The 24738-nt window shown below is 39.6% G+C and overlaps 1 protein-coding gene across 1 annotated transcript; it reads left to right on the top strand.

Annotated features, from left to right (window-relative positions):
• Window positions 1-1194: 1194 nt before the first annotated feature.
• On the top strand, window positions 1195-24687 carry LOC120320308 (syntaxin-binding protein 5-like). Its single transcript, XM_039369915.1, has 9 exons — window positions 1195-1202; window positions 1538-1726; window positions 6758-6909; window positions 15016-15084; window positions 17624-17794; window positions 18109-18348; window positions 20177-20531; window positions 21587-21752; window positions 24297-24687. The coding sequence occupies exons 1-9, from the start codon at window positions 1195-1197 to the stop codon at window positions 24426-24428; spliced, it is 1482 nt and encodes a 493-aa protein (XP_039225849.1). The 3' UTR covers window positions 24429-24687.
• Window positions 24688-24738: the final 51 nt, after the last annotated feature.

Below are 24738 nucleotides of genomic sequence, written 5' to 3'. Positions count from 1 at the left end.
GAAAACATATATATATATATATATACACACACACAAACAAATAATAATAATAATAAAGGTTAAATATATATACACACACACACACACACACATATATATACACATACATACACATACATACATACACATACACACACACATATATACACACACATGCATACATATATACACACACCTATAATAAAGGTAAAAAAGGATATATGCAGTGTTATCTTCATTTTAGATGTCAAAAGGGTCTCTGTCTCTTTCCCTCCCTCCCTCTCTCTTGCTCTTTCTCTTTTTCTTTCTTTTTCTCTCTCTTTCTCTCTTTCTTCTCCCTCTTCCTCTTTCTCTCCTCTTCCCCTCTTTCTCTCTCTCTTTCTCTCTCCCTCTCTTTCTCCCCCCCCTCCCTTTCTCCGATCTTCTGCTCACCTGGCAAGCTGGCTTCAAGCTGTTCTCCAACAAGCTCAGGGGTAGGCAACCTCAGCTCTTTTATGACTCATGGCCTTCAACTCCCAGAATTCCTGAGTCAGCATAGCTGGGCTAGCTAGCTCTCTTCTGCCCTTCCTGCTTCCTGAAGAGATGCAGCAAAGGGAGGAGCTCCGCCCAAATAAGCTTTTCAGCTCGTTGGAGAATATCGTGAGTCCACTCTTTTTGAGAGAGAGAGAGAGAGAGAGAGAGAGAGAGAGAGAGAGAATGGAAGTGCAAGTGCCTCTCTCTGTCTCTAACTCTCTCTGCAAATGGCAGAGGAGGCTGGGAGCCATAGGGGAAGGCTCAAAGAGCCACATGCTGCTCCGGAGCCGCAGGTTGCCGACCTGTGGTTTAGAGAAATGAAGTGAAGCTAACAAAATTGGGACAGCTCCAGAATGGGATAAGGATAGAGACAGGAGAGAACTTAGCACTCCTGTGACTCGTATAGTCACAGAATTTTGTCATGTTACATTTTAGGCCCTGTATTAATAAAACATTACAATTTATAGCAATAAATCACTATTATTCTTCCATTCCAATGCAGTGACTGAGTTTTTTTGAGAAGAACAAAATTTCTTTATCTGTATTTAGTGCCACACAGTTAAGCAACCACAAACAGCATTAAATGAGTATTCTTGTTGCAAAGTGAAGACTGTCCTGCTCTTCAGTTCAACCCCATGAAACGTGTCAGGTTATGATAAAAAATAGGGATATGGAAGAACTTTAATCTTGCTCTTTTCCACAATGGAAGGGTGAGTTAGGATTATTCCAATAGCTCTTTAATATTTCTAATCGGGAGTTACTGTAGATTGCATTCTTGCTTTATATGAAAAAGCATCATAATTTTTTTGTTACCCTTGCTTCAAGAATCAAATGAGACCTAATATGAAGATATAACACTGATTTGTTTTACTCAGAAGAGTAAAACAGAATTGGGATAAGACAAGCAGTTGAGAGGAAGAAAACTTCAATCAATACTATTCACACACATTTATATATACTTAATGTTTCTCACCCACTCTTCCCCTTAGAAACTGTACAGTCGCATTTTGACTCTATATTTTCTCAAAGCCAGTTTTTTTATAAGTGCAAGTGATTTCCAATTTGGTAATCAGATCATTTTGATAATTGTTTCTCCTCTTCTTCTTAGTGTGAAGACTCGTGCTGTAAGAATGCCCCCTGGTTATCAAGCAGAACTTGTTATTCAATTGTTGTGTGTAGATGGTGAGCTTCCTCAACAAATAACCAGCCTAGCAATGAATTCAGCCTATGGATTGTAAGTTATCCCCTTATATCTTCATTTGGGTTTGGTCAGTTTGGCTGGTTGGGAAGTGGGAAATTTGAGTCATCTTTAGAATGGAGATCTATCTACTATGAAATCTTGGGAACTTTTTATGATTGGCTGAAAAGAGAATATGGTTAAAAGATAGTTAACATCAATTTAGATGGAAGAAGAAGGAGCAGATAAGGAAGGAGATCCAGGCGACACAGTATTGAATAACTATATAAATATTTATAGAAGTATATACCGAGAAGGTTAGATAAATAGAAGTATTAATGTAAGAGAAAATTAATCTTATTTTATATAATACAGATAGAGAGAGGAGTTGCTCGGACATTACCCCTGAATTGTATCTGAAGAGGGATGAGAGGGAAGAAAGGAGAGGAGAGGGAAAAGAGTAAAGGAGGGGAGAAGGAAGTAGGAAGGTTGGAGGAGAAGAGGAGAAGTGGGGAGAAAGGGGAGGAGAGTGGTGAAGGAAAGAGAAGAGAAGAGGAATAAGAGGGAAGTAGGGAAGAGAAGAAAGGGAGAAAGAAGGTAGAGAAGAAGGAGTGTGGATACAGTGAAAGGGGAAATGGGCGAGCAACACCAAAACTCATGTGTATGTATTTAATTTTATTAAAAGTATCTTATATATGAATGTAAAAAAATGTATGTTAACATCTGATAAATATCACGGTATATGTATGGGGGAGAGTTTGGAAAAATAAAAAATTATTAAAAAAAAAAAAAAGAATGGAGGTCTATCTGGAACCAGTAATAGAACCTATTCCAGGGAGAGAAAAGCATATTCCAATCAGTTTGTTTTCTTTTGGTGGTTTGGAAGAAAATGGCAGAAAATATGGCACCAAGATACAGATCCCTATTACTTCTTATGTAAGATCCAAATAAAAGTGCTATCAAAACAGCGTTTTGCAAAAAATAACCCATAACAATCAAAGATCTGGTGATTTTGGGTACTATCATAAACACAATATTTGGATCCTCATGAATGTTCTTGAGTTTTTCATGGAAGCTGTCAAACCATGGAGGAAGAAACATTAGAGTTCTAAAAGCTGTTACAGCCTGTGTAGTTCAAATCAAGGCATGGATTTCACTTATTTTTCCACTGGGGTCAGCCATCATAAATTACTTTTACTTTTAACATCATAAATTAATTACTTTTATCATGAATCAATACAAAATTTTCATAATCTCAAAACTGTTGGCATATCTATGAACAAAAACCAAGTATTCTGAGGCATGTATATTCATAGAATATGAATCCTTCATCCTTCCATCACCCTCACCATCCTGCCAGAACTGATGAAACTTCTCGGATGAGAAGCAAAATGTCTTCTTCTTCCTCCTCAAGGCTAAAACAATCCAGCTGCCTTTTGAAAAAACACCTTTGAGACAAATATGACCTGGATGACTGAGAATCTCCACAGACATTCATGGACTATAGAATCATAGGGCTGGAAAGGACCTTGGAAGTCTTCTAGTCTAGAGGTCTCCAACCTATGGTCCGTGGCCTGGTACCAGGCTGCGTCCCATTGGGAACTGGACCCTGCAAGCAGCAGGTGAGCTTGTAAGCGTGCAAGTGTGCAAAGCTCCATTTGCACAAGCATGGGCGCACACTTGAAAGCATCCCCTCTCCCCGCTGCTGCTGCTGGTACACAGAGCTAGAAAAGTTGGGGACCTCTGTTCTATGCTTAAGGCAGGAGACCCTATACCATCCCTATGAAATGGTTGTCCAATCTATTCTTGAAAACCTCCAGTGATGGACCACCCATAACTCCAGGAGACAAGCTGTTCTCACTGTCAGGAAATTTCTTCTCAGTTCTAGGTTCTAGGTTGGATCTGTCTTTGAGAAGCTTCCACTCACTACTGCTTGTCTTGTCTTCTGGTGCTTTGGAGAAGAAATTCTCTGTGACAGCCCTTCAAGACAGCTATCATGTGACCCTTATTTTAATGACTTTCATTGCATTGATTATTAGAGGATTATTTTCAAGGAAACAAACCTAAATAGCCTGCTGAGTTCATTAGTTTTCCATTATGATACAGTATATTTACTCATTTAAAAATGTCTTGTTACCTTTTACATACATTCAAATACATGTAATCATGGTGACAATGTAGTTATCAAAATGCTACTAAATGTCTGCATCATAATGACACTCAAATCAAAAATCAAAACTCAGGCAGAATAATTCTAAATTATTTGTTTTATGTCTAGAAGGAAAATTACATATTGTTTATGCAACTATAGGTCTATATATTAGTTCCTTAATTAACTTGCTAGTTAATTTCAGCTATTTATCTATATATGTACACCTTCGGTATGGTTATCAATAAGACTCTGCCATCTTCATAAGATTTAGGGATTAAAATTATCCATAAGAATCTTGCATGAAAGCTAAGCAAGACTATTGGGGCTCTTTAAAGATTATATTATGTCATTGGGTTTTATAGACTAAAATTCAGTTTATCGGAAACAACTCTCTTTTGCTTGTTGTCTCACACTGTCTCAGTGTACATACAGAGAAGTGTTGCTAAGTGATGGGTCATTAAGTGAGTTGCAGTCAATTTTACTAGTTTTTTTGCTGCATTTGTTAAGTGAATCATCATAATTACTAAGGGAATCATGGGGCAATTAAATCCAGCTTTCCCCATTGACTTCACTTGCCGGAAGATTGCAAATGGCAATCATGTGATCCTGGGACACTGCAACCATCATAAATGTGTTCCAGTTGCCAAGCTCCAAAATTCTGATCATGTGACTGCATACTCTGCTATGATCATAAGTGCGAGGACTGTAATTTTGAATGATAGTTAAGGGAATGGTTGTATAGCAAGGACTATCTATAGTGTTATACACCCTGTTAGTTCATTTGTGGGTTACCATTTACAGGTCTTGCCATGGAGATGCATGACATTAATGACCAATTCTGTTTTCTCCATGCCCTTTTGTGGAATGAATTTTTTCCTGAAGTTAAAGCAAGCCCATTCCCAATTCCTTTTTGGGGACAAGTCAACACATTTTAGTACTCCAGAACTTTTAAAGCCATCCCTTTGGTGTTTGTATTTTATTTTATATCTATAAGGGTGTACTTAATAAGCTATCCCAGCCATTAAGGAAATTGATGAACTATTTAAAAAAATGTGATTCAAGAATAGGAAATTGCATACAATAAGAAGGTGGTAATATTTAGTCCTTGACATTCACATATATATTGTCTTTCAGTTTAATATTAATTTGGTGTCAGAGAAAAAAATGCTGCTATTTATTATGATTATCCTTCTACTAATCCTCCTTTGCTTGAGAGCATAACAATATTGTTGCCATGCATAGCCTACGTGAGGAAGAATTCTTCCTTGCTTGTGTTTCTGCCTGCCTCCCCTTTAGTATGATTGTATGCTTTGGAATTAGAATACTGTATATGAGGAAGGAAAATAATACTGCACATTTAAATTCCAGAAAGGCAGTTTCTGATTTAATGTTAGGGAATGTACTAATTTTGCACTCATTATAATGTATTATAATATAGGAAGGTAGTACTTTCATCAATGTACTAATTATAAGAAGCCCTACAAAGATTTCCTTAAAGAGAGGCTATTCAGATATCTGTTATGGATGCTTTAATTTAAACTTAATGCTCCTGCTCTGATGGGATTGTATTGGTGAATAGGGATGCTTACATCTTGGGCATAATATTGAGATGGGTGGTGCTGTGGAGTTCACATACTGCTGGATTTTTCTTTCCCAAACTCCCTCTGAATTGCCACTATTAGACATCATTGTGGCATTTCTATTTTAGGCCCAGTTAATTTCCATCTTATCTTAACTATGGTACAGAAGAGGATAAATTGGATCTCATATAAGTGTGGGGGAATCAGGAAGATTCATTGTTCCTGAAAAACAGACATTCTCTCTCCTTTCTTTATGCCAGATGTTGCCCACCATTCCTAGGAGTCACTTTGAGATTGAATCATATAAACTCATGTGGCTGGAGCATTCAATATTTTATCGTTTTCCAAATTATCCTTTTTTCACCATCTGGTTACAATTCTTTCTGTGCCATTTTGATTGCTCTTGATAGTTTCTTAAAGTGTACAATGTTTTTCCTCATGAACTAGCAACTGTCCTTATTTCTTTCTGGTTGCACAGAGAGTAGACCTGAAGGATGACCCATAAAACCTTAAGTATGTGTACCTCCTATCAAGAGGAGATTAGTAATTGCCTGAATAACCTGCTTGGAAAGACATACTTAAGCCTTCCAACTTCTGAAAAGCTGTAGGAGATCCTCCAATGATCATATGATATAACCCAAAGGCACATGGACTTCTTCTTTGGTTTACTTTGGGAGTTTTAGGACCAAATGTGGAAGTGGAAAGTTTCTCAGAGCCAAATTGTTCTCACTCCCATCCTTATAAGCATACTTACAAAAAAGTGACCATATATCCTAATGCCAAAATTTGGTTATATCCAGTGGGGTTTTTTTTTTTTTTTTTTTTAAAAGGTGCCAGAACTCACACATGTCATACAACCCACCTTGCCTACCCTACAAGATTCCATCCAAAAAAAGATGCCGGAACTCCGTTCTGGGCGTTCTATGAGAAAAAAAAGCCCTGGTTGTATCACTGATGAATGTCAGCAGCCTGGTCTTAGAGCAATAAAGATGACGGTCTAGGAACTATATGTCACTTGTAGGCTATGAGTTTAAGCCAGCTCTTTTTGACAAGCAGGCTCCCTTTTCAGTGTCTGTCATGAAACCAAAGATGAATGACCCATCATCTGATCTGGTTCTTAAAATGAGCTAAATTTAATTCATCTTATTTAGATGCCATCTGACTACAGATTTCTCTGGGGCTCATAGTATAAGAACAATAAAGGACAACATACATGATAAAAAAAATCGATGAAGAAAAATAAAAATTAAAAACAAGGATTACCTTGTATGAATGCCTCTTTGTTTGAAATCTATTCCAGTTTCAGTACTTGAAAGAGATAACTCTAAAATACTTAAACCATATTTCTTTTCACAGAATTGCATTTGGAAACTGCAATGGTCTGGTTGTTGTAGATTTTATGCAGAAGACTAAACTGCTGAGCATAGGAAGCTTTGACCTCTATGGATCGAGTGATCCCTATCAGCGCCAACCTCGTTCTCCTCGCAGAAGCAAGCAATTTAGCGCAGGTAGCAAATACAGTGAAAATTAATTCGAATAATATTTCATTTTATGCTCTGCAATTTTGGGAATGTCTGTATTTAGAAAATATATGTTGACTAGTTAGAAAAATATATAAAGAGCAAAACTATATGAAAAATTCTAGCAGGTGATTAGCCAAATACTAATAAGAGTGTCAACTGTCTGACTAGTGAACCCAACAAAAGGAATCCTCAAGACAAGTCCCAGCAGGCATAACTTTATTGGATACAACAGCTCAGAACTGAAGAAGCGAAGCCAACTCTGAGATTTCCTGTGCAAAAGCTTGCTTAGTTAAACATTGGATTCCCTCTCCCCTCCCACCGGGTGTCCACATTGTCCAATAGTAATATTTCTTTTTGTTATGGGAACAGTTCACTTCTCCATTGAGTACCTGTGGCAACGACCTTGGCATGGTGCAGGCTCTCACGGTCCATGTATGGCTTCTTGGCATTTAATTCTCTTCCCCCTTTTCTTTGGCAAGATGATGAAGCTAACAAGCATTGTAGCAATTCAATCTTGACATGTTGACCTCCCAAAAGAAGGGTATACCTGGAAAAACATTAAACACAAATTATCACCATTAATCATTAATACTCAATTAGGATTTTGGGCATTGAGGGTATTTATCATGGAATTTTCGTATTAATCGATCTGCACTAACATTATGAGTGGCCACCCATTCCGCATCTGCTAAGGGATATCCTTTCCACTGTACTAAATATTGCAGCTTCCCTTTAAAAAATTGTGAGTCCAGTATTCTCTTAATCGCGTAGTGTTCCTTCCCCTCCCCCCATAACAGGTGGCTCCTGTTCAGCTGGCCTTAAACTAAAGCCTTGAAATGGTTTTAACAAACTACAATGGAACAATGGATGGACCCAACTTAGACTTTGTGGCAATTTTAACACTACCGTAACTGGGCTTATAATCCAAATGATCAGGAAGGGCCCTATATGTTTAGGGCTTAGTTTCTTATATGGTTGCCTCAGCTTAAGATATTTGGTGGACAAGTACATCTTATCTCCAATACTAAACTTCTTTTGGAGAGCTGTCTTCTGATCAGCCTGTCTCTTGTAAGACTTCCTGGCCTTATTTAGTGCTTTTTGTACATCTCCCCAAGTGGCTTTTAGGATCTCCATCCACTCATCTAGTGACACTGAGGAGGGAGGTTCTCTTGGAGGTCCTGGCATCAGTATGAATTCTACTGTAGCTATTTTAAATGGGGTGAACTCAGTGCTACTATGTACCAAGTTGTTATATGCCACTTCTATGAAAGGCAGGAGCTCCGCCCAATTAGTTTGCTGATAGTTAACATAGCAGCGTAAATATTTCTCTATCAATGAGTTCGCCTTTCCAGCCACTCCGTTAGTACTCAGATGAAACCCTGAGCTAAGCCCTTGGGAAGAGCCTATTAATTTTAGAAACTTCTGCCAAAATTGCACCCCCCCTCCAGTCAGAGATGATTTGCCTTGGAACTCTATGCAACCGGTATATATGCTGCACGAACAACTTTGCCAATCTTCGGGCTGAAGGAATCTTTGGGCATGCCACGAAGTATGCTTGCTTCACAAATCAGTCGATTACAGCCAAATCACTGTACTCCCAGAGCTCTTGGGTAATTCCACAATAAAATCCATGGGATTTCTTCCCATGGAACTTTAGGGTTGGCTACTGGCTGCAACAGCCCCAGGGGCTTTCCTGTTCTGGGCTGCATTAACAGAGGGATAGAATCAAGATCATGTGAAGTGTTAATACCACTTTATAATGCCATGGTAAGACCTCACTTGGAATACTCGGAATAACTTGCCTCCAGAAGTTGAGAATGTTTCAACACTGGAAGTTTTAAAGAAGAGATTGTCTGAAATGACAGGGGGTTGAGATAGAAGACTTCCAAGGTCCCTTCCAACTCTTTTACTCTATTCTGTTCTGTGTCCATCGGACTTGCTTAGGATCCCCTAAGCTTCTTTGGGGTTTTCGGGGCCTCTAAATTCTTGTGTCTGTCCACACTTCAAATGGGACTTTACTGCTGTCTAAAACTGTCTCTAAGTCAGTAGTGCACACTGTACTGCATAAGCCTCCTTTTCCCATACCTCCCAACACCTCTCGGCGTTGGGCAGTTTCTGGGAAGAGTAGGCGCATGGTTGGAGCTTCTACTCCTCATTCTTCTGAAGTAGGATGGCCCCCACTGCCACATTGCTTGTGTTGGCCTGGATCACAAATGGCTCCACCAGGTTTGGGTGCCTAGGTTCTGCAACAAAGAGCTGTTTAAGTTTCTCGAAAGCCGCTTGACATTCCATAGTCTAATTGAGCAATCAGCTCAGCTTCGGTTTCAGCCCTCCTCTCCCATTTTTAGAAATTAAGTAATGGGCAAGGCTATTTGTGTAAATGAAGAGATGAATTGCCAGTAGAAGTTGTCAAAGCCCAGGAAGCTTTGCAGCTGCTTTCTGGTTCATGGAGCTTCCCATTCTAGTATTGCTTCCACCTTCCCAGGATCCATCTCCTTCACTAGAAACACGATAGCCCAGGTAGTCCAGAATAATTTTGTGGAAGTTGCACTTGAATAGCTTGGTATAAAGCTTAACTTCCAAGAGTTTCCTCAGCACCTCTCTCACTAGCTTCTTGTGATCCTCTATCATCTTGAAGTAGATTAGAATGTTGTCCAGGTACACCAGCAACCCCTTGTACAAGTGCTCATGCAGCACCTCATTAATCAGTTGCATGAACACAGTGGGTGCTCCCTGTAATCCAAAGGGAGAATTGGTAACATCTTAAGGGGCAATTAAAAAGCCTTGTTGATCTTAGCTTGGTAGTATGCTTCTTTCAAGTCCAGTTTGGTGAATACCTTCCCTTTGAACAGGTATTCCAGCATGTCCTTCATGAGGGGAGGAGGTATGTGTTTTTCATGCAAACCCCATTAAATCCCTGAAAATCGATGCACAGTCTCAAAGAGCCATCTTTTTTTTCTCCTTGAAAACCACTGGTGCTGCCATCCTAAATTTTGTTGGTTGGATAAAGCCCCTAGCCAAATTTTTATCCATGAACTTTCAGAGCTCTTCCCTCTCCCTTGGGGTCATGGAGTACATCTTTGGTTTGGGAAGCTTTGTCCCAGGCAGCAATTCAATTGCACAGTCTGAGAAATGGTAAGGGGGGATGGTGTCCAACTCCTGCTCGTTAAATATTTCTGCCAAATCTCTGTATTCCCTTGGGAGGCTCAGCTCAGCTCTCTTGCTTTCCACTAGCGCTTTAACTTGCTCCACTCTCACCTTCTCAGCTCATGACACCTGTTTAACCTTCGGCGGTTTCTCCATCCCTCCACTTTCTCAACTTTGCCCCTCAGGTGCCACTTGTTATTCTCCCAGTCAGTTGATGGATTCCATTTCTTCAGCTGTGACAGCCCATCTCTGCCAGCTTTGGGGCTATGATAAACCAAATAGTCTGTTCATGGCTCCCTGCCTTTAGGCTTACTGGCTCCGTTAGGTAGGTTGCAGGCACACACCCCTGTGAGTAAACCATCCCCTTGCTCGAATTTCATGGGCTGTCTCAGTCTCTTAGCTCCAACTTTTTCACCAACTGCAAACTGACTAAGCAGCAAGTGCACCCTTAGTCTAACAAGCCAGTAAAGCCCCCCCTCGCTCCTGACTGGGGCACTAAAACCTCTACTTGGGCAGTCAATGGGGTGATGGCTCCACTTACCATTGGATTGTCTTTCCCTTTGCTGTCATTGTCGTAGAAGACTGGACCAGGTTTGTGGGGGGGGGGGTCTGAATTTCCTCCCCTTCACTGGACAAGGGGGAGACCTCCATGAACTTTGTGCAGCCCGAGTCTTCTCTTTTGTCTTCTTCGGTGTTTTCTTCGACTTAGGCTGGCTCGGGGCTCTCAGCATCAATATAGGCTAGGGGAACTAATCAGTTAGCACCTCGATGGCCTTCCTTTCTGCGTCAGAAGCAGGCCTCTGCAGGGCAATGCTGGCCCTCTCTAGTGGCTGACGGAAGGGTTCCTCCCCTTCTTTGAGTTGACAGACACTTCTCTTTGCCTCAGCAGGGGCAGCTTTCTTGTGCTACCTGCTGCCTGTACTCCAACAGGTCCAGCTCTACTCTGGTAGCCAACGATACCACACGGGGAAGTCATCCAGGATCCCCTGGGGCAGGCAGTTGTGATACAGCTCCCTGTTTAATCCGTCTCAGAAGTGATAGACCAATAAGCAATCTGGCCACCCCCTTAGTCTCCCAGCCAGGCCGCGCAACTCCCGAATGTACTCAGCTACTGATCAACTCCACTGCCTTATGGAATGGATTCCGCTTGGCGGGCCTGTGTGGGTTCTCCAAATCTGTCCTGGAGCCTCTCCAGGAAGGAGACCACACTTCCCAGTTCTGGAGCTCCCTCGTCAGGGAGTGCCACCACCCACTCAGCGGCTTCTTCCTCCAGGTTTGCAGTAATGGTCACAATGGCCCCCAGCAAGGAAATCTGCTCAATCCCAATCCAGGTGGTTCCACACACCTGGTTTAGGAAGTAGGCAAGGTTCTCTGGCTGACCATCAAACACAGCTTTCAAAGGCAGGGGCTTGCGGTTGTCCCGGAGCAATACATAACCTGGCATCACTCCCGCAATCACTAAGAATTTTGGAATGTGCTAGGATATTGTAACAGAATATTGAAAATCCGTTAAAGACCTTCTCAGTGTTGCTTTATATTTAATATAATCAAGGTGCAGCTGTTTTTGAGCTTCTTTCTCACACTTAGATATATTTTCTGTAATAATAATAATGATAATAACAACAACAACAACAATAATAGTATTGCAATGGAGTTTGGCTTGAACAATGTGCCACACTTACTATCAAACAAGGAAAAATAGTGAAAACTGAAGGAATCAAGATGCTCCACGAAAATAACATTAAGAGTTTGGATGAGGAAGATTACTACAAATACTTGGGTATCCTTCAAGCTGACAACATCAAGCACACTGAAGTCAAGAAAAAGATTAGAGGTGAATACATCAAGAGAATGAAGAAGATCTTAAAGTCCAAACTCAATGGAGGAAATACCATAAAGGCAATCAACACCTGGGCAATTCCAGTCATTAGATACACAACTGGACTTAAGCAGAATTAAAAGCAATGGATAGGAAAACCAGAAAAATAATGAAAATGAATCATGCCCTTCATCCACGCAGTGACATTGACAGACTTTATCAAGGCAAATAGGTGGGCGTGGAATGCTGCAAGTACATCAGATGGTTGAAGAAGAAGAAATGGCTTTGGAAGAATATCTCAAGGACAGTGATGAAGATGCACTGAAATTAGTATATCAGGAAGGCTTATTGACTACTGGAGAGACCAAACTTGCCTACAAGAAAGACAAAATGAAGAACAGAATAGAGGCATGGGAAGACAAAGCACTACATGGCCAGTACATTAAAAAAAATAGCTGGGAAAGCAGATAATAACAAGACCTGGCAATGGCTAAAAGGAGGAAAATTGAAGAAAGAGACCAAGGGACTAATTCTGGCTGCACAAGACCAAGCCTTAAGGATAAATGTAAATAAAGTCAAAATTGAGAAGACAGCAACAGACAGTAAGTGCCGCCTATGCAAAGAAGCTGAAGAAACAGTGGACCACCTGGTAAACTGCTGCAAGAAGATTGCACAGACTGACTACAAGCAGCGGCATGACAAAGTAGCAACAATGGTGCATTGGAAGATCTGCTTCTCAGCCTTCGCCATGTGTTTGTGGGACTATCAGTAAAAACAAAAAAGTTCCATCAGACTTTCTAACCTCCTGCGAGATATTGTGAGAAGTTAGAAAGTCTGATGAAACTTTTTTTTACCGATAGTCCCACAAACACGTGGCGAAAGCTGAGAAGCAAACAAAGAAATGGAATGCAGCTGAAAGGCAGGTTAGTAAAAAAATGCTTGGGGGAGGCAAGAGCATCTGGGCGGGAGTGGGCCCGGCAACCTTACCCTGCACCGCTTCGGCAAGTATCTGGGAGGGAGAGGGAAGCAACTGGTCTACCACCATGCTAGCGCCACCACATTGCTCCTCTACCCCATGCACAGGTCCCACCCCACACTTCGCATGGAGCCCCCTGCTCCTGCCGCTCTCCCCAACCCCTTCTGGCACCTTCTTTCCAGCTCTGATGCGTCACTTCCTCTGCTGCTGTGTGGGACTAAAAATAAAGTTCAATCAATCAATCGCAACTTTGCAAGATTTTTTTTTTCCCACGAGAAGTTGAAATTGATTGAATGAACTTTTTTTTTTTTTTTGCACATGGCGGTGGAAGCCTAAAGCGAAAAGGTTTTATAAAACCCAGCTTAAAAAGCCACTTGCCCAGGGAGATTTTGATGCAGGTTGCTCATGGACGGGACTTAAGGCCTTGGACTGGGGCAATGGCGCACATGCCCACAGAGAGGGCTCTGTGTGCCACCTGTGGCACGCGTGCCATAGGTTCATCACCATGGGCATAGATTGTGGACACAGCAAATCCTGAGCTTGCAGAAAAAGAGACCTCTACCTAAGTGGTTTCAACCTACTGGTAATATTGTCAGATCTGCCTGGCTCGGCTTGGGGGCTTCATAGGCATCCTGCCCTAAAAAGAATTAGGGGGAGAAAGCATGAAAGGGCAATAAAGCTTTGTGTTTATGTGATAGGAAATCGGGAGGGGGGGAAGGACAAGTGATAAGGACCAGAGCAGCCAGATCCTGTTTGTACCAGCATCCCATGTCCAGGCACCCTGAGAAATATGCAGATTAACCCCCAAACACCTCAGAGTTCTCAAAATATCTTGGTGAACTCTGGTTGGCTGGAAACGGACTGGTCACGGAGGGGGAGGGATGGACTGGGAGCAAGCCTACATCTTATTTTTGTATCCAGTGAACGCAATAATTTCAGAGCTGACTTGACTTTACTGCAACCAACACTTTTAATAAAAGAACCCTTTGTTTTAACCAAATGGTGTCGAAGGATTTTCTTTTCTTAGGGATCAGATTGGGACAGGTCTGACAAATTTCCTCCAAACCCATGCATTGTTCTTCTCAGTAGCCCTGTATGGAAGACAAGACCTTGGGAGACTGTCTAGCTTTGTTTCTAAGTAATCAAGCAGAAGTTTATCACTAGCATCAATAGCAAACAGTTTCCAAGCCCATTGTTTTCCTAATGATAGATCTGCAAAAATCTGTGAATGGGTTTGTTTTCTCCTGAGTAAGGAAGAGATGCTTCCATCCCCACTTTGCTCTTTACTCAGTTAAGACTCAATGGTGCTCAGTAAGTCATTCCTAAGATTGTATCCTGGTTCCTTGTTTCTTGAAATCCTGACCATGTACAGGTATCTGTTAAATTTGGTACCAAGCTGCTAAATATTATTAGCATTGTTTCTACCTTTTCTATAGAAGACTAAGTCCTTGCATTTTTTTTCCATTTAAAAGGTTCCTTACTGAGTATGTATGTCACAAAAACCTATTACCACAAAAGTCCAACCACTGCTGTTTCAGAGACAAGAAGCGTTTATGAGTTCTGCATGCCAGTTTCTTTTATTTATTTCAAAAAATAAGATTTTATTCTATAGTCCAAGTCCATTGAATTGTATCCAGAGACTGAATTCCAGGTAGCAAATTGGCATTTATTGCCAGAATAGAATTGTATAATTCCATACCTATATTTAAATCTGTTCTTGTGGGTTGTAGACAACCCAGAGTAGAATGTGAATGTATATATTCAGACTTGTAAGATTCTGTTATAGATGTTTTAACAAAAGTAGCTTTAGGTCCACATAGTGTCTGCTTTTTATTTTGATCTACGTTATAGGGCCAACATCAATCTTGCCAATCCAAATATGCTTCCTTTCCTTCTTCTTTTATTTTCCTGTGAATTGGATGGTGGGAAAGTGAATGAAAACTTTTTGCAAATCACTTCCTTGCCTTGGGTTCTGTCTATCTGATCATTGCCTTGATATTGGATCTTCCCTCTGTCCATCAAGGCCTTCTTATTTATTCATTACAGAATGAAACGGAAAAGAACAAAAAGAGGTCTTTTGAGGAATAGTATGCTTATATAATGTTGATTGCAATAATTATTAATATATTCTAATTTAATATTTTAATAGGTGTCACAGAGATACTGGATGGTCCATTTCCAATGGAGCTGGAGCGGTGCAGGTCCCCCACAGCTTCAGGTAATTATTATTTGGGGGCTAATTGTCTTTACATCTAGCAGTGGTTCTCAACCTTTCTAATGCCGTGACCCCATAATACAGTTCCCCATGTTGTGGTGACCCCCAAGTGGGTGTGGCCACCAATAAGAGGGAGTAGGACAGCTAGGGAAAGGGGAAAAAAATGGCGGACAGCGTGGTTTGGCGACCCCCATGAAATGGTCGTTCGACCCCCAAATGGGGTCCCGACCCACAGGTTGAGAACCACTGACCTAGCATCTCAGAATTTAAATTTGATCTTGCTACCTTAGAAACATGAAAGCAAGTCAGAACTTGCTGAGTTACAGATAGTTCCTTACAAATAGTTTTCATTCTAGACTCATGTAGAAAACTTGCAGATTTGTTTACCATGTCTCTCAAAATGTTTTAGACCCATCTCCTCCTTCTCTGCCAATAGAATTAAACTGCCAAATCATGTCTAACCTATTGGAATTTGATTATATTAGTTCTGAGACAGATGGTGATGTGAAAGAGCACATATGAAGATGTTTAATAAGGCAAACCATTCATAAGAGAAAGGCATGTGAAGCCAGTCACCCAAATATCATCAAATAAGGGCAAAAGAGATGTAAAGCAGAGGGCATAGCTTTGTAGAAAGTCAATTTCTGATATCTATTTTCTGAAAGTTTTCTTAGACACCCAAGATGTCTAAGCAGGGCAGTTTATTCTTTATGCCCAGACATTTGTATTAGCTTTGTATTAAAATTAATTTTACTTTTATCTTCCTGGAGCCATTTATAAAGAAAGATAGAAAGGCATACTTACTGGAAATTGCAAGAATACACAAAATTACATTTTTCTTTGCCTAAATGTTATTCCTACAATTCTGCTTTAAAGTGTAATTTCTCTCTCTCTCTTTTAAACAAATAGTTGATGTGAGGGGTCATGCTAGAGCAGAGACCATGAAATGGAGGACAGAGTTTTAATTCTTTCTTCCTTCCACAGGGCTGACTATAACTAGGCCTTATTATGCCTGTGTTTGCAGTAAGAGGAAATTTCCAGTGTAACATGTTGTATTGAGCAGACTAGATTCAATGCCAGTCTACCCAGTTTAAAATGAGAAGTGTACCTAGTGGTGGGATTCAGCCAGTTAGCACCAATTCAGCAGAACCGCTGGCTATTTTTTGTTCCCCAGGGTAAGAATGAATGGAAATTAGAATTGAAGGCATTGTGCCTTTAAAATTTTGGATATATTTTGTGTTTTCAGTGGATAAATGCAAACAGATGTGTTTGCATAATTAAACTTTTTTCTCTCCATGTTGCAACCCTGTGGTTTTCTACTCTGATCTTACATTTTGAGGACAAGTTAGGGGAATTAAAAAAAATCATTCCCTTCCCTTCTACTGCTATAAGCCGCTCCAGCAGAGAAACATTGCACTGGATTATTATACAGTGGTACCTTGGTACTCAATTGTTAATTGGTTCTGGGAGGTGCGATGAGTACCAAAAATGATGAGCACCAAACAATTTTTCCCCCATAAGGAATAATGTAGTAAGTCACAAGGCAGCTGACACTGATAAGTTCTAGCTTGTGCATCGAGTACCAAACAATGAGTACCAGGACAAAATTTTCACGTGAAAATGCATTGAGTACCAAATTTCAAAGCAGTTGAGTACCAAATTATCAGTGTAATTGTATATTTCTTTAATGTTTTTCTTCTTTATTTTCTTTGTCTGAAGTTTGTATCTGAATGGCTAAGATGCAGTGGATAATTGTGAACCCTCTTCAAGTACATATGAGTGGTATTGGCTGTTCAACTTTATAACCAAAATAATGATAATAGGATGCTCAAAAGAAAGTTCTGAAGTTTTTAATTCACTTTTCTAAGTGCCTCAGAAAATGTTGAAGTTACAGTGCATTGGACATATAATTCAGGAGTTGGAACATTAATTAGATGCTTTGGCCTTTATCCTATTATTGTGTTTTGGGCTGCCATCAACAGAACTGTTAAAATGATTCTGTACCAACTGTAGCTTCTGAATATTTTTCAAGGGAAGCCTCATGTAGTATGTGTTGCAGTAATCCAACTGAGAGATGACCAGGGTGTGAGTGACAGCATTCAAGGTCTATATAATTTACAATATCTTCTATATACTGTAAAAAATACAAAAAAATTGCATCAGATCTTCAATTTTGAACAAAAGTTTGGTATTCATTCAAGATATAGGCTATTACAATATTTTCCATGTAATAGTAAAGAGAAATATTAATGTAAACTTTGTTACTGGCAAAAGAGCAAATAAAGTTGTTCTCTTTCTTAACTGAAAATTTATATTATATGTTTTGTAAAATTCTATAATATAATGCCTGCCTTTTCCAGTTTTGGTAGAATATAGAAAACAAATAACAGTAAACAGACAAATGTTCATTTTCTCAAATGACAATATAGTATTTAAAAAATGTGTATGAAGCATAAGCAGAGAAGAGATTGTCAAATAACTGCAGCCTTTATAGCAACCTCTTTTTGATCTTAATGAAAACTCTAATGTAATCTTGTTTCAGATTCTTTAAATGGACACTGTACAAATCCAACTTCCCTAACTTGCAGTTCTGGAAAACGACTGTCCAGTGCAGATGTTTCCAAAATCAATCGTCGTGCTCCTGGAAAGCCTCCATTTAGGAAAGCACAGTCTGCTGCTTGCATGGAGATCTCTTTGCCCATCACATTGGAAGGTTAGTTTCCACTTACTGTATATTTCTGTTTTCACCTTTCAAAAAAAATTAATTACAATCTGTACATGAATTAACACTGTCTTTAGAGTTCTAAAGCAATAATCATGTATGGAATTAAAATTAAAAGTCTGTGAGAAGTCCTGCCTTAATGAGTGAGCTACAGCTGCTCTAACAAACAGAATCACAGATTGCTTTCAGAGAGGAAGAGATGGTTACCGAAAATACATTTCTTTTAATTGGATAATAGCAAGACCATAACTTGTCTTGGTAAATAGCAACTTCATATGTTAATCTGTCTTACTTTTCTGCAACAGAAAACAGAGAGAACTCATTCAGTCCTTCTCGAAGTTCTAGCATCTGCAGTATTGACAAAGAATCTAAGGAAGCAATCACAGCTTTATATTTCATGGAGTCATTTTCACGGAAAAATGACACATCTTTGTCTCCTTGCCTTTGGGTTGGAACAGGCCTGGGTGTAGTCTTGACTCTTTCCCTTCACCTTCCCACTGTCGATGAATTAAGGCCAACGGACCCAGTAACAATTTCACTCAGTGGTAAGAATTTCAGATTGCTATAGTTGCTGAAATATATCAATTAACACAAAGTCTAATTAGATTATGTCTTTCTGTGCTTTTGCCTTGGGCTGTTAATTGAAACAGAAAAGAAGAAAGGAAGGTCATTAGGATACCTGTGCTAACCTTTGGGATTGCCCTTAGGTATACTAAAGAGTGTGTATATGTCTATGTATGTCTACGTGTGTACAGTATGTGTAATGGGAGAGTAAGGTAATTTGAATATTTATAAAAGACTGAAAATAACACAAGTCTGTTTCAAGAATGAAGGCATATATACGTACCCCAGGATAATGTTGCAGGATCCAATCTGGGTTGGTCACCAGGAGCCAGAGGTTTTGTATTCTGAGTTTTCCGACTCCTGTCGGAACCCATCTTCGAGGAACTGCTCTCTAGCAGAGTGTGAGCTGTTCTGTGCGTGGTATTTACCATGTTTCCCTGAAAATAAGACCTACCCCAAAAATAAGCCCTAGCTAGATTTTTGGGAGTGGGCCTTATATAAGCCCTATCCCCAAAATAAGTCCTATTTATTTGCTAAGACACGAGGCAGGGGGAGGGAGGAGCTGCCCCACACGCCCCACACCTGCTTACCGTGCCACAGGGCTCCTGATGCTGCAAAGCGTGTTGCGCCGCTGTTGCCACTGCTGCGAGGTGTGTCCCACTACTATTGCCACTGCCTCAAGACGTGGCTTTTAAGTCATTAGCTGTTGTTTACTTGTGCTGCCCAGCCCTTGTCTTTTAAGTACTTGATGGGCTGGTGATAAATCAGCACTCCTGTTGACTGATGAGGAACCTGTTTCCCAGGCTTCAATCACTTCCCTGGCTGTTTTTGTGCTTGCTTATCAACAATCTTAGTAGCTGCAAAATCAAATTCATTGTTTGCCTCACACTGCAACAAGGACACACAAAGAACAGCTCATACTCTGCTAAAGAGCAGTTCCCTGAGGATGGGCTTCGGCAGGAGTCTGAAAGCTCGGAATACAAAACCTCTGGTCCCGGTGACTGACCCAGATTGGATCCTACAAGACTATTTCAGCAGAGTCTGATGTAATCTAGATTTGCTCTGGAAAGAATAGTTGAAATTGGGAGCAGATTGAGTGGGAAGTGAATCAGTGATCCATCCTCAGCAGTCTGAATGCATATCCTTTTTCTCAAGAAGAAGCAGAAAAGGCCAAGAATTCCAATACTTTAGCTGACAAATTTTTATACAAGCCTAGTGACATTTTTTTGATACTGGATATTTAAAAAAAAAAAATCCATGCCAGCATTTGGGTATCATAACCAAAAAAAAACCTTTGATATCATTACAAATTCATCATTTTTGAGTTTTGATTAAAATTAGCTCTTTTTTTTAATTAAAAACAAATTTTGTACAACTTTTAAAAAAGCTTCTTTAATGCAGCACATTGCTATATCAAAAGTAATTCAGAACATAACCTTTTATTTAATAATTAAAACATAGCAGAACTCTGGCTTGAAATGTCAGGAAGCTGCTAGAAATGAATATGTACTTAATCCAGAGAGCATAACATTATTTCAACATTTTTCATTTATAAGGAACATGAGGGAAATATACTAAGAAATTGGGGAGTGAGTTCCTTGACCTGACTGAGTACAGTATCTCTAAATTTAGAGGTCTGACCCTATCTTGCAATCATATAATGATATATACTGAAATGGTATAAGCTGAAAAAAAGTGTATGTGTGTATGTGTGTGAGAGAGAGGGACAGAGACAGAAATGTTATAACGCAGCTAATATATACTGGCATCAATACAAGATTATTAAACCCTATGAATTCTGTTTTATAGGTACAATTTTGTCACTAAAAGGAGCAGTGTTAACCTTTGCTTGCTTGGACTGCATGGGAACATTAATACATCCTCCCTATGAAGCATGGAAAGATCCAAATGCCACTGAGGATAGTGAAAGAACCAATAAAAGGAAACCTGTCCTTCATTCTTCATGCTCCCAGAACACAGGAGACCACCAGCTTGCCATTATCTGCTCAGAGAAACAAGCCAAAGTATTTTCATTGCCTTCCCAGATATGCCTCTATGTTCACAACATCACAGACACATTATTTTTGCGAGCAGATGTGGTGACCCTCTGTAACAGTGTTTGCTTGGCATGTTTTTGTGCCAATGGGCATATCATGATACTGAGGTACTTGATACCATTTCATGAATGTAAGCCATGACCCTTTCTTGCCACACATCATCCTTGAAGTGAAGAGGAATTTGGCACTCTTCACTAATTGCTGAACAATGAAATCTGTGAGATGTTGGTAAAGATGGATCCCTCTGAAGGAGGATTCCAAGGAGATTCTGGTCAAGATAATGTTTTAAGAAAACACATATACATTATACGCACATGAAGAACTCCAAATTCCATGCAATTTATTTATTCAAATTTACAAATGACCTTAAAACGTAGCTAGAATCATCCACGTGATTTCTAGCCTTTTGGGAGAAATTTCTTGTGTTGATCCTGCCAATTTCAACTTCTGATTGCTTACTTGTTAACCTTGGAAATTATCTTCACAGCTCAAATTATTGAATCTAGTGTTCTTCTCCCAAAGAATAGAATATATGCCTAAGGAAAGCTTCAGTCATTCATCTAATCTCATAACCTCCCTCCAGTACCCAGACAAACACATAATCCAAAATATCATCCCCAGCTACCTACCTTAAGCAGGGCATAAACACCACTTGCCTCTCTCAGGTTCAAGAATATGGCGCATCTATGTCCTTATGGCTACAGAAGTATTTTATAGTATTTAGATCATTCTCTGTAGCTGGCAAAGCCTGGCTGAGTCTGAAGTTCCCTCTTTTTAGCGGCTCACAGAAGTGACTTTATACGCAAGTTTAATTCACAAGTGCCAGATAATTTAGTTTTGCTTTTGTACAGCATATGGGTGCAATATAATCCAGGAATTTGAACAGAGGATGAATCCCTACCTGCAATTGCCATAGCAATTGATTGGTACATGCATTTTCTAACCTAATCTTGAGGCTTATAGCTTAATGTTGATAACTGTATTGCATTTAATATGACTTATTCGCAAATAATTATTCATAGATCTGCAGCCATAGTCATTCTGATTATATTTAAATGCATAATTTTGTTTTGTTTGCTTGGATCACAGCTGTGAAAATATGGTACTGCAAATAATATTGTGTTAAAACCTGTTTCTACAGAATCTATCTGTTTATTTTCAGTTTACCCAGCCTTCGCTCGCTGCTAGATGTGAATTATTTGCCTGAAACAGATACAAGGATTGCCCGGACCTTTTGTTTTACCAATGAAGGACAAGCTTTGTATCTTGGTTCTCCAACAGAAGTCCAGCGACTGAACTATAGCCAGGAAATGTTTGACCATCTGCAGGTAGATCTTGAAATATAATAACAAACATAGCTTCTGTGTTGTAAAAGCGCAATGCCAAAAAAAGAAGTTTGTTTCCTTGAATCCAAAGTGGCTGAGCTGGAGATGATTTGAGAGTCGGAGAATATGCAGAAAATACTTGTAACATCACAGTTTCATCACTCTCTCAAAATGACAGTTCATTTGCTGCCAGGAAGAATGAGAGTCTTAGGGAAATCCTTTTTTATAGGCAGGATATGATCCCTGGATGATGACTTCAAATCCTCTTGTACCAAGGATTCTACAGAGGATAGAGAGCTTTGGATTAGGAGTGAACTGATCATTAGGAAGTCAGGTGGATTTGTGACAGGCATGGAGATTGCATGATTAGCTGCCTGCCAGCTCTAGAGCAAGGACTTAAACAATGAATAGTGCTTGGGATGAGGCAGCTTTGATACCAATGGTATTGTAAAATGTAGTTCAGCAAGGCCTGGAAGCCAAATTTAGTTTGTTAATTTGCAAACTGAAATCCAGGTTTGCAAGTAATGGTCTCCCGAATGTTACCTGTTCTATCAGCTGGACAGGTGAAACTCAATCGTACTCCATGAATGAAATGGTGCCAGGAGGAAGGACTGTCACATTAAACACTGAGGAGCCTGTGGGGTCCATGGTGCTCTTGGAGGTTGGTTGTTTTCTTGAGGACATTTCATTAGATAACATCATCTGTTTATATACAAGGAGCTTATCCTGTCAGCGTTGTTGGGAGTGTTCTTGGTGGTTCTTTGATTAGGCTGTAGTTCCTTGTGTGGGGTTATTGTTTACTGCTTGATTGTTGGTCTAGTATTAATCTTGATGTTAATCTCTGTTTATCTGGTTGTTGGTCGCTGGTGAAGAGGTGTTTTGGTCTTTTTGTTTCCTTTTTAGCTTTTTGATTGTCTCTTTTGAACGATATATAGATGTATTTATCTCTGGCTGGTTTGTCTAAGTGCCAGACTTCCAGGAATCCTTTAGCATTTTTGGACTTCACTTGGTCTAGAATTCTCAAGAGGACCCAATTGAAACTATAGTGATGTCTCTCCATGTATTGTGTAATTAAGGAGTCTTCTGACCACCATTTGGGGTTTACGGATACACTCTGCTAGTCTTCTGTCCTATATAGAGGCTGTTACAGTTCTTACACTCTATGCTGTAGATGATTCCTGTTTTTATTTCTGAGGCTACTGGGTCTTTCGGTTTACTTAGGGTGTTTTGGAGGGCTCTAGGTGTGCTAGGATGATGCCATGTAGTTCTAATAGTCTATAGTTATTTCTGAGCTGTTTTTCATGTATCGCAATGTTATCCTTTTTCACAACTTGTGCTGATTGTCCTGTAGTGTATTGAGTGATCAGGCATTTTTTGATAAAATTGGGTGGGTGTTCATTTTGTTGGAAAATGTATAGATGAAGTGTGACCAATCTTTTGGTTTACCTGGGCCACACTGAATGAAGGGGAATTATCTTGGGCTGCATATAAAATATATAATGTATATAAAGAACAAACTTCCTTTGTTTTTTAATATTTTTATTACAATCTTGTGGGGCTGCATTACTAGTTGTCCAAGGCTGCATGTAGTATATGGATTGGACATGCTTGGTATAGATGATCCGTTCCCTTTTCCTGATATTCAGGATTGCTGCAGTGCTTTTCTGCTCATTTAGTCTTCTTAGCATTCTTGTGAATGCTAGGTTATTACTAGGTTAGACTAGGTTATTACTTTTGTAGTGAAAAAAAAAGCTTATAACACCACTACCTTTTGAAAATGAACATTGTGTGCTGATGTTCCTATAGCAATGGTAGAAAGATGCATGGGATGAGGACAAGAGTCATTATGGTTGGCAATATCCAGTGATGTGCTGGAGTTGGCTCACATCAACTTATAAAAGCCATTTGTTAAATTCTCTGGAATTTTGTGCACCAGTTGACCGCAAACATGTCAGACTGGCCACAACCTAAAGGTGAGCCTTAACACATAGCATGCCAATTAGCTGTTCTATAATTAGTGGCTGCAATGGATTTGACAGAGCCATTTTTTGGAACATTTTAGCAGTACATCACTGGCAGTATCTTACTATAAAGGTATAGGGATGTGCTGTTGCATGCATTCTGGATGTACCCCTGAATGTTAACCATGATGTGTCATGAGGTGTAAAGCTTTATTTCCATACACGCTAGGAGGGTTCAACATAGTCACATTGGCTACTAAAGGTGAAACAAAAAAATGAGATGGCCATGAAAAAGATTGAAAAGTCAGGGACAGAGTTCCCCTTACATTGCTTGAGAGTTCAACTATGTATATCGTATCCCACAGCATAAGAAAACATCTAGGAATGGGCTTTTCTGACTAAGAGAGACTTTTGTGTGATACATCAGAATTCTTCTCATTGTTGGGAAGATTGATTATTCAGTGATGATAAAATTCATCTGTTGATATACCCTACATACATCTTAATAAACATTCAGGAGCTTCTCTTGTGAAGTTTGGCTGAAAAGACTTGAAATGGATTTTTTTTTGTGCTGTTGTTTGAACAGGACATGCTTGGTGATTTGTTCATTCCCATGGACACCCCAGAGGCCCAATACAGAGGTTTTCTGAAGGGGCTATTTGGTGGAACTGGTGGAACACTTGACCGAGAAGATCTGTGTAAGTGTTTTTCCCCATAAAATGCATCACAAAAAATAGGAATCAAAGGAAAATATAAAAAATGAAAATAAATAGAATAAAATTGTGATAGTATAACACTGGCCTTTCTGAAATGGTTGTTCAAAACTAATATCTGAACAATGTTGCAAATGTTGTTCAAATGGATAATTTAAATTATACATTTAACACCAAAATTTAAACGTTCTAAAAAGTTGCTATGTATCTCTGTGCTAAATGCTACGATGGAGGTACTGAATGCCTGTTATGTATCCAAAGATAAAAAAAAAAATTGTATAAATATCTCATCCAATTATTCCTACAAAAAGAAAA

This window comes from Crotalus tigris, unplaced genomic scaffold, assembly GCF_016545835.1.
Source record: "Crotalus tigris isolate CLP2741 ecotype Arizona unplaced genomic scaffold, ASM1654583v1 scf7180000021319.33538, whole genome shotgun sequence".
NCBI lineage: Eukaryota > Metazoa > Chordata > Lepidosauria > Squamata > Viperidae > Crotalus > Crotalus tigris.
This window is presented reverse-complemented; position numbering and strand designations above follow the sequence as displayed.

Excerpts from the sequence above, each read along its gene's own strand:
- LOC120320308 (XM_039369915.1), top strand. Across the intron at positions 20,532-21,586 it reads GGGCATATCATGATACTGAG|TTTACCCAGCCTTCGCTCGC; the intron begins GTACTTGATACC and ends GTTTATTTTCAG. Across the intron at positions 21,753-24,296 it reads AAATGTTTGACCATCTGCAG|GACATGCTTGGTGATTTGTT; the intron begins GTAGATCTTGAA and ends TTGTTTGAACAG.